Genomic DNA, 9,635 nt, shown 5'->3' with positions numbered 1-9,635 from the left:
TAATCATAATAGTTATAATACATTTAGAATACATGACTGATGTTTATGAATTGTAAACACCTACTTATTTATCTTTTGTACAACTTATCACACATCGAGTATATGCGCGGGTGCGTACGCGGCCGTGCACGCAAACTAACGCGCGTACGCGTTTTCTTCAAGTTTGAGTCAGTAAGGGCGCGTGTAGAAATGGGCGTCCTAGAGACACCCGAAAAATCCTTCTGTTTATTCCATTTGAAGCCAAAAGGCACACAATCCCCGGCGGCATTTCACCCCTAAAATGAGCTTCAACGAGTCGCGGGGCACAGGAAGTATTTATGGAGGTCTTCATATGAAATAACACACTCTTGGGTCGTTTCACGCTTTTCAGACGGAGGGGTACTTGCAGACGCTCCCACCGACCGTTGAACTGTCCCGTCATACCTCGCGTGTCCAACGGCTCTCTCCGCCGACGCTGGCTCATTGAATTACCGTACTCAGCTTGTTCGACCCGATTTCGGCAATAATAATAATAATAATAATAATAATTCGGAGCGAACCGGGTCGGAGTAGGTGATTGAACGCCGGATTTTTCCGCCAAACGCTTTCTCGACACCCCCGTGATCTGACTGCGGCGGTGGATCCTGCTCTCCTGGGCTTGCTGGCTGGGTTTTGCTCGGGGAAGCGAGCAGGGGAGGGGGGAAGTACGGAGCCGTTCCCGAACGATGATGGAGCTGGAGTCGGCCAGTAGCAGAGGCGAGCTGGGGGCAGCGGGGGACTCCCTACAGCCGCAGACCCCGAGCAGGCACGAAAAGAGCCTGGGACTGCTCACCACAAAGTTTGTGACTTTGTTACAAGAAGCTAAGGACGGAGTGCTGGATCTGAAAGCTGTAAGCATGCAGCCCGCAGTCTTTGTTGTTAGCTAGCACATGTCATTTTGAGCCTGCCCGCTGTACATAGACTTTTGCTAGCTAGCCTGTTAGCCTAGCCTAGCTGTGTGACAGGCTAATTTGAATAGGTGATGCCTCCTTTGCCTTTGGGTTTGTACCTTTTTAACAATCTGGGCTATTTTCCACAACTCGCTGGAATCAAGTGTCATGGTTATTTCACGTCCTTTTAAGTAGAGTGAAGCCCAGCTACAAGCTAAACTTTGAGGTGTGTGGCCAACTTGCAGACTCTGCCCCCTGCAGATTCAAAGTTTAAAAAGTGGGTCATCTTTTGTGGCTTCTTTCTGAGCTAACGCGACTGTATATTCACACATGAACTATTTTTTTCTTCTTTGACAAGGTCGTGGTCACTTAACGACGTGTACCGACTCAGTTAGCCTCTGATGCCGTTATCTGTTTGCTCATGTTAGCTGTGTTTCCATCTCTACCCCATAAGTTGCAAATATCCCCCCTAAGGGACTGATGAAGGATGAGCTGACCTTGTCTTATCTCTTAATGGTCTGAAAAGGCTGTTCAGATGCTAGATATATATCTTACTGGCTATGTAGCATTTTAAAAACATCTATATCTTTAGAGTAGAATAATTTGATGCTGTCTAATGAAAAACCAGTGTTGAGATCAGATTGGTGTTTGTACAGTACACCGTGCCATTTGGAAATTATTGATTTTGAACTTGATAACAGTAACAGTGCGTTTCATCTGAAGCCCAGTCTTTTCAAAACGTATTGCTGTAATTGTCAGATTGCTGTAAAAATAGACATTTTCAACAAACACTTCCATCTATGGTTTTATTCAGCCAAAGCCAGAGACGCAGATGGCAGATTGATCAGCCAAGCATTACTTTGTCTAACAGAACAGTTTATTTTTAATGTGACCTTAGTGACTTGTTGGACGGATTGGCTTCATAGCTGCTAACGTGCATGTTGGCATGTTTCTTTCTCTTTCATTCTTACGTCTAGTGGCAATAACAACCTGCTGCATTTTATGAATCCCAAAGCATTATGAGCCATACATTGTAATTATTATTCAATCAGAGCAATCATTTTATATACTTCTGCCTTGTGTCTTGTGTTACTATAATATGATATAATGTAAAATATTGCCATTTGGTGTGATCATTTAGACTAGCCACCAAATTATTGGTGTGACTACATTATACAATTAAACTCTGTAAGGACTATATAGTAAGAGAAGTGTAACTGAAATTTGTTTTGTATTTACAAATTGAAACATCTTAAATCGGCATCTATCTCTATATTTACCCCCCCCCAAAAAAAATAGACCTGCTATTCATTAATTTCTAATAGATTATGCATATGAATATTGATTTCTGCTAAACAATTTGCCTAATTCACCTATAGCTCAAACAGTCATATGGAAGTTTGAACTTTTCCTATACTTTTTCATTTGGGGAAAAATGAACCTAGATGATGTGAATTATTAAATAATACCGCTTATAATTTATCATCTCTCATTCAGCATGTTTCTTTCACCCATTTGGCATTCTGACAAAGCCTAGATTTATCAGCACCAGCCATATGGTTATCATTGGTTACTTAAGCACCAAGAGGTTGGGCCTGGAAGGAAGTTTGTAAGACAGTAAGATGGTGAAACTGCCGTATGTGGATACAGCAATATATCTGCTTTAAGCTGTAAGCCAGTAAGTTTCATTGTATTTTTTTAATGCTTTTGTTCTGTCATTCAGGCTGCAGACACCTTGGCAGTGCGGCAGAAACGGCGCATCTATGATATCACCAATGTGCTGGAGGGAATCGGACTCATAGAGAAGAAGTCCAAGAACAGTATTCAATGGAAGTGAGTTAACAGTTAGAAAATTACCACCCCAATTTGTTAGGATTAAGCTAAATAATGTCTTGTCCTGACTGGACATTTCTATCATCACAGAAATGTAATTGTGGTTAGGTAATGATAAGGTATATGTGAAACCACACAGTGTCTTAAAAGCACTTGCACCACCATGCCACTTTTCGCACCACTTCCACTTTTTTACTTCGGGTTTATATATTACTGTTATCAAGAGCAGACTAAGAATTTGGCATCATGTTAGTTATGAATGTGCTTTCTTTTTCTTGTGTGCTGACTCTGACTACATGAGCATTGTAGAGGAATGACTATTGAACAGAAGAGTTTAAATCCTGTGAAACTAAGAAAGATCTCAGTTAAAGTTGGGGTGCTTATTTAGATACTACACTAATGACCACAAGTGTCGGTTGTAACTGTCACTTGCATACTTGGGAGTCAACAAGTAATTGCAACAGTACAATCATTTATAAGAAAAGGCTTTGAACAACAGACAACAATCTCTCCACTGTGATGCTCTAAAATCAGTGGTGCAAGTGAACATGACAGAGCGCTATAACACTGTGATGTTTTCTGGCTCAGTGTTCACACACCCAAGTTTTTAAATAAAAACTAGGAACCAGTTCATACATATGGACTCAAAGCACGTGTGTTATTCACATATCATAGCTGAATCCGTTGTCACCATTTTCAAAAAAGGCAGATGGATCATTAGCCAAGAGACTAAATAAATAGATGAACAATAAAATGGGATGCTAATGACTAATAGCATATGTACTGATGAGTGTGTGAGACTCTGTCTTTCCTGCTGTGCACATTAACATGCACTTGTCTTTCCATTTCAGGGGTGTAGGCCCAGGTTGTAACACCAGGGAGATAGCCGATAAGCTGATTGATCTGAAGGCAGAGCTTGATGATTTGGCTCTCAGGGAACACGAACTGGACCAGCAGAGGGTCTGGGTTCAACAGAGCATCAAGAATGTCACAGATGACTCCAACAACAGCCCATATCCTTGAATGCATAGTGTTTTTATGTGTTTGTAGCTGAAATCAGTATCATTGGCTACAGTTTCATGACACGATTTTTAGAGGATATGTTAATCATTTGGGTTTCTTCATACACGGGCATCAATGCCTTTGTGAAATCACAGGGGTAATATTATCTTTCGGAAGTACTGAAGACATACTTGTATATTTTACTGGTTCAAGCCCATTTGACAATTATACTGCTCAGTCACCTGTTAATGGAAAGTATTTGGTTAATTTATGGGCTCATAAGAGCAGTGCCAGTTAGCAGACTACAGAAATCTGTAGCTATTGATATACAGCCAGGGGTTTTCCTGTGTAGGGCAGACTGCCATTTTTAACATGGGTTTTAAGTGATCTTGAAAAACAAGGACAACTGTCAAACTATTTTAAAACTATTTGCAGCCATTTGTAGAAATGTTCTCTCTTCGTGCTAATCCCCCAGTATTGTTGCATGTTGCACACAGTGACATAGCAACACTAGGCACCGTGACAAAAAAGTGAAACATCCAGTCTCAGGACCATCTGGTATCTCATAATGGATTACCCTGGGCATACGTTGCCACTTTTTCTGCCAAGTCTGTCAGCAACTTGGCTCGCTTTGAGGTTCAGTCCAGGTCATTTAAAAGGGCCTGTTGCTGGAAAAAGTCACAGTATTACCCATCTTATATATTAACTTCCTGAAAGCATGAAGGCATTCAACAGACAGACAACCTAGTTTCCTGTGTATTTACAGTGATGGAACTGTTGGACTTCCAACTTCACTGAAGTGCTGGACCAAATTTCCACAGCACCCCATTAATAGAGTTATGTATTAAGTAAATAGTTTCCTTGGTGGTGAATATGCTTATTGCTGACATATTTTCTCACTTTTAGCGACAATATTTGTTATTGTTTGGGCCTTAACACTTTGTTACTATGGCATATGTAAAACATGAAGACCTCTGTGGTGCTTTCAAAGGTATTCTTTTCATATGATCTATCGTCACTTCACTGCTGTTATTTTCTTTTTCTGTCACAATCCTCAAATCTTTTCATGAATCCTTACCTCTGTCTTACAGGTGACACACTCCTTGCAATTCGTGCTCCCATCGGCACACAGCTAGAGGTGCCCATACCAGAATCTGTAAGTTGTACGTCCAGTGCAGGTTTGCCTCTTGTTCTTTTGTCTCATAACTAATGTTGGATTTTTATATGTGCATTCAGGTCCTTAATGGACAAAGGAAATATCAGATCCGCCTCAAGAGTTCATCTGGTCCTATTGAGGTTTTGCTGGTCAATAAGGACCCGTCCAGTGCCTCTCCTGTTGTTTTGCCCGTCCCTCCTCCAGATGACGTCCTTGTAAACCTCCCAGCACCAACTCCTACCTCTCAGCCGCCCACTGCTGCATCCCAGGTCCACAGATATAAGCTGTCACTGTTCAATTGGTGCTATTTATGTATTGACCAGCTTACAATAGCTGGATTTTCACTCTCAAAATATCTTTCTTTTTTGAGACAGTAAAAGAGAATTTAGTATGACACATTGTTTCCAGGGTGGTAACATTTTGCAGTTTGACTCGTTGTTGTTGAACATTGATATGAGTTAAATCACCATGAAAAATTATTAAAAGTGCAGGGACTTCTGCTCACCCCCCATCTAATAAATAAAATTTGTATTGCTTTGACTTTCCACCCAAAAGCCGTCCAAAGCAGCTCCAGCCATCTCTACAAAACCTGGTCCTGCCACAACAACAACAACAACAACAACAACAACAGCAGCGACAGCAACCAACCAGACAGTCCCAGTAACAGGTGAGGGGTAATGGTGCAGTGAGTGCATCTGAGCAGAGAAACTGTGGATTTTTGTTCCACTTTTGTCCATTTTTATCAGTTCCTCTTTTTTTTTTTATAAAATTGTGCCATTTGTGTCATAAACTCTGATAGTGTATTTTACGCAAGAAAATTTGGTTGCTATAATATGCTACCAAGGGCTGTTGTTACCCCAGTGTTTTACAGCATGTTGTGTTATTTCAGAAGCAACAAGCACCAGGGCAGTAAGCCCAACAGAGACATCTTCTCAGCAACTTCAGTCTTCTGCCTCGTTGGATGGTTCCGTATCTTCTTCTGCCTCTGCAGTATTTGAACCAATCAAGTCAGATCCCTCAGAATGTGAGTTTGGCATGTTCCTGAACTTGCAACTTTTAGAAAAAACTAACCCTCACTAAAATGTTACTTTGACACAAGAATAACAATGACATTTTTTACTTTTACATGCAGTGTCTTGAATTAATTCAGTCACTTTCAAATTTAAGGCTGAACCATTATAGACAGGGTGGGGTTGGGCAGATGAAAAAATGTGGAGTTAAACTTGAATATGTGAGGCCAAAAGTGTCAAGGCCGATGCTTTTTTCTGCATTTAATTATATAAATATAATTTAATTACTTTATTATTTAAAAATTGCATTGCATACAAGATTCAGATCCTTATCAAAGCAAAATAACAAAACAGATCCTTCTTTAACTATATTTTGGTTTCCCGCTAGTGTTGGACTTTCCGAAGGAGCTCTCTGAAATGTTTGATCCAACGAGAGGTAAACATTTCTTTATTTTTTGGGAGGGGGGGAATTGGCATTTTCTGGTTCTAATGAATCTGCAGATACCTATGTCACACCTGAGTGTTTTTCATCAATTGTTTAAAAAGAAAAAGTAAAAAAGAAAGTTCTGTTCTTTCCTAAACAGAGATCATAAGTGGAGATTTATTGGAGGACTTGATGTCATCAGAAGGTATGTTTTTATCACAGGCATACTGATAGATAAGCAGATGACAGTGATGATTTCATTATGTATAATTTGTGTTACAAGAAACTCCAGTCCAGTTTTAGATCTCACTGTACGTTTCAACAAATAGCATTTCTCATAAATTTCTTTGCCCCTTCATCTCCAGTGTTCTCACCTCTCCTCCGACTGTCTCCTCCACCAAGTGACCATGACTACATATACAACCTGGATGAGACAGAAGGCCTGTGTGACCTCTTTGATGTGCCCATTCTCAACCTCTGACCCTGGAGATTGTCAGAGTGGGAACAGTTTTCCTTACACCCCAATCTACCTTCATTTTCTGAGTTTCCCCCTCACTGACAGTGATGTTGAGATGAGGTGAAGGAAAGCCCGTGTGATGGCCCATATGATATGATGAGCGTTCATGGACACCTCTGCACTGGCACGGTGAGCTCAAGCTGAGCTCAGTCAGATAGTTACTCAAAGTACAGCTTTGTGAAGAAATACATGCAAGAACAAAACATTTTATTAACTGTTTTTCCATGAAAACGGAGTCAAAACAAATGACAAATAACTATATTTTTGGATTTTTGTGTATTATAGAGCATCATGTTTGTGAATCAGCTTTTTCGTGTGCTCAAGAGCAAATGTGTGTAAGCATACTTTACATGGGTGTGCTTGTGAGTCCGTGAGTCTGCTTGTGTTTTGTATTGAGAGCTCTCACTTCAGTCAGATGTATCCAGAGAAAACGTATCAGGTCAAGAGTCATGGCAGACTAATGGAGCACAGCCTTTATCATCCAGCAGCTGCTCACACATTGGCTGAATGAGTCCAAACACAGCTGGTTAAATATGCACTGTCCTCATGTACATAGAGAAAATATATATTTTGCATTACTAGGACACAACACTTGTATAGTTATGTGCTACATTTGCAATAGTTTGGCATAATGGAGGTACCATACTCAAATGCTCAGTACTCTATGTATGACTAGAACTCAGCCTTGATTAAACCTTTCAGTGGGGAAGAATCCTAAGATGTTGATGTGACAAGCCAAGGACCAAAAAAGTGCAGGACTATGGGGGGATCTTTTAAACTACTTCATATTTTAGATCAACAAGGGCATTGCTAAAGTTAAAAATAAAACAATCTCTTTAAATCTTTTAAACAATTGAATATTAGCACATCTGCACTGACAGATTTGATTGTATTGGCAAAATCTTTTTGGCATGCCCTCTGTTTAGTATTGCCTCTGGACAACTACTGTTGCAGAATTTTATTGGCTGGTTTTAACTATAAACAGGTTTCAAAGAAGCAGCCCTCTACCCCCTTGTCTTTCGTTATAATATTTGTATGCCATTGTACACAGTTCATTTGTATGTAAAAGGATGATATGGATTTGAACTATTTTTCTGGATTATAGTCACCATGTCATAAAGTTGATATTGTTTTGGGTTGTTTTTGTATATTTCGCACCAATCCCTACTGTTGTTACTTTTTTATTATTATTTTTTCTTTTAATGCTCTTCACTCTAAATTTTTTACTTCAACCCTTAATTATTCTCTCTGTGCAGTGAAAAGAAGTAGCGATTGAGGATGATTTATAACTGGTCAGACTCTACAATATCTATGTAATTCATCTTTCTATGGTGCTTTCCACTGCAAAATCACTTATTTTGTAATAATATCCTGTTTTGCCTGGGATTACATGTACGTATGTACTGTGTATATCCTTCTCTACCGCTTGTATAGAATAGCATTTATTTTTTATACCAGCTAGATATATTATTACATGTCCGTTGCTACTAATTTTTCCCAGTTTTTAACTTGATCAAAGTTATTAACAAAACCCTCTGCTTTATAAACGTATCCTGTTTTATCATTGCACTTTACATCATCATGGACAGATTCATTGGTATTCATCAAAGTCTGAATCAGTAACCAGTCGTGTTTGGACGGTGTGGTGAGCAGCCGGGAACCTAGCAATCCTGGGTTGAAAGGATTATTTCTGTCAGTGAGTTAGACTCAATCCTACTGGCCATTTTTAACAGGCTCACTGTTGTTAGGCTGTAGTTATATAAAATGATTAAAAAAATAAACAATTTGGTATTCTTTGTGCCTTGTCCATTTCCCTTGGTGTCTTATTTAAGTCAAGTATTTATTCTGCAACATTACAGTCAGTTAAGCAGGAATTATATCTGCATTAATTGTATGATCTGGGGCCAGAAAACAACAAGACAGGCTGTGCATTCATGTTAATTTGGTTCTTCTGGACAAGACACTGGACGGCCCTTAAATTGTTCAATATATGGGTAGGTGTGTAAATTAACTAGATTGTTAGATAGTTGTTTGATTGTGTGGATGTGAGCATCTGATAAATTTTATGGTGGTGTTGCCATTAAATTCCATCCATTTGGCAACTTTATTATAATACATAATAGTAATTTTTTGTCTCATCATTTTATAAAATAGGAGGTGTGGCTTTATTATTATTATTACTACTATTATTATCATTACCCTTTTCACAATTCCTGTCAACCTTTTACCATAGAGTGAGTCAGTATGTAAAAACAGATATTATGTAAGAAATCGTGTCTGTACAGGGATATCGAAGTGCAGCAGTCTTTCCAATCAGTGCAGTAATGTGAACACATGGCCTTCTAATCCTTACAATTGGATTGGTAAAAAAAATCCACGATTGAAGTAAGAAAAACTTGGAAATCTGTGTATTCAGTGCTGAAGACTTTTAAGAGTAAGGGGACAGCAGGGGGCAGCTGGAACCAATGGTACCCGACCCGGAACTTTGAATTAATTAATCCCCTGCTTTTTAGAAATTTGGCTAAAATCTGGAGCTGTTCCGTGTGAGCAGCAAAAGCATTTCCTTCACAGGCATTTTTTGCGTTTCAAAGTAAAAGCGCTGCATCGCCAAAGGAATAAAACTGCTTATCGGAGTTCTTGAAAGTGTCTCAGTGAAATGGTTGAGGATACAATCTATAAAAGACGTATATCGATGGAGTCAAATTTGATTTAAAACTATGCCCCTTGATATTTTTACCCATGTTAATATGTGTATTAAAACGCTATAGGCTCAAATTGGTTTTTA

At 39.3% G+C, this 9,635-nt stretch overlaps 1 protein-coding gene across 2 annotated transcripts; it reads left to right on the top strand.

Moving 5' to 3' along the window:
• The first annotated feature begins 430 nt into the window (after positions 1 to 430).
• e2f4 (E2F transcription factor 4) lies at positions 431 to 8,630 on the top strand. 2 transcript variants are annotated; one of them, XM_029522775.1, is made up of 11 exons: positions 431 to 869; positions 2,632 to 2,741; positions 3,593 to 3,754; positions 4,691 to 4,734; positions 4,835 to 4,899; positions 4,980 to 5,168; positions 5,455 to 5,559; positions 5,761 to 5,923; positions 6,298 to 6,345; positions 6,494 to 6,538; positions 6,699 to 8,630. In XM_029522775.1, exons 1-11 carry the CDS (start codon positions 705 to 707, stop codon positions 6,812 to 6,814), a joined length of 1,212 nt encoding a protein of 403 aa, XP_029378635.1. In that variant the 5' UTR covers positions 431 to 704; the 3' UTR covers positions 6,815 to 8,630. The 2 variants fall into 2 exon arrangements, with proteins under 2 accessions (XP_029378635.1, XP_029378636.1); XM_029522776.1 differs by having other exon boundaries at positions 5,455 to 5,566; positions 5,789 to 5,923.
• Positions 8,631 to 9,635: the final 1,005 nt, after the last annotated feature.

This window comes from Echeneis naucrates, chromosome 16 (genome assembly GCF_900963305.1).
Source record: "Echeneis naucrates chromosome 16, fEcheNa1.1, whole genome shotgun sequence".
Lineage (NCBI taxonomy): Eukaryota > Metazoa > Chordata > Actinopteri > Carangiformes > Echeneidae > Echeneis > Echeneis naucrates.
This window is presented reverse-complemented; position numbering and strand designations above follow the sequence as displayed.

Bases quoted from the DNA above. Each gene is read 5' to 3' on its own strand.
- e2f4 (XM_029522775.1), top strand. From the start codon at position 705: ATGATGGAGCTGGAGTCGGCCAGTAGCAGAGGCGAGCTGGGGGCAGCG. The intron at 4,735-4,834 runs GTATTCTTTTCA...TCTGTCTTACAG, and splicing joins CCTCTGTGGTGCTTTCAAAG to GTGACACACTCCTTGCAATT. The intron at 5,560-5,760 runs GTAACAGGTGAG...TTGTTACCCCAG, and splicing joins CAACCAACCAGACAGTCCCA to TGTTTTACAGCATGTTGTGT.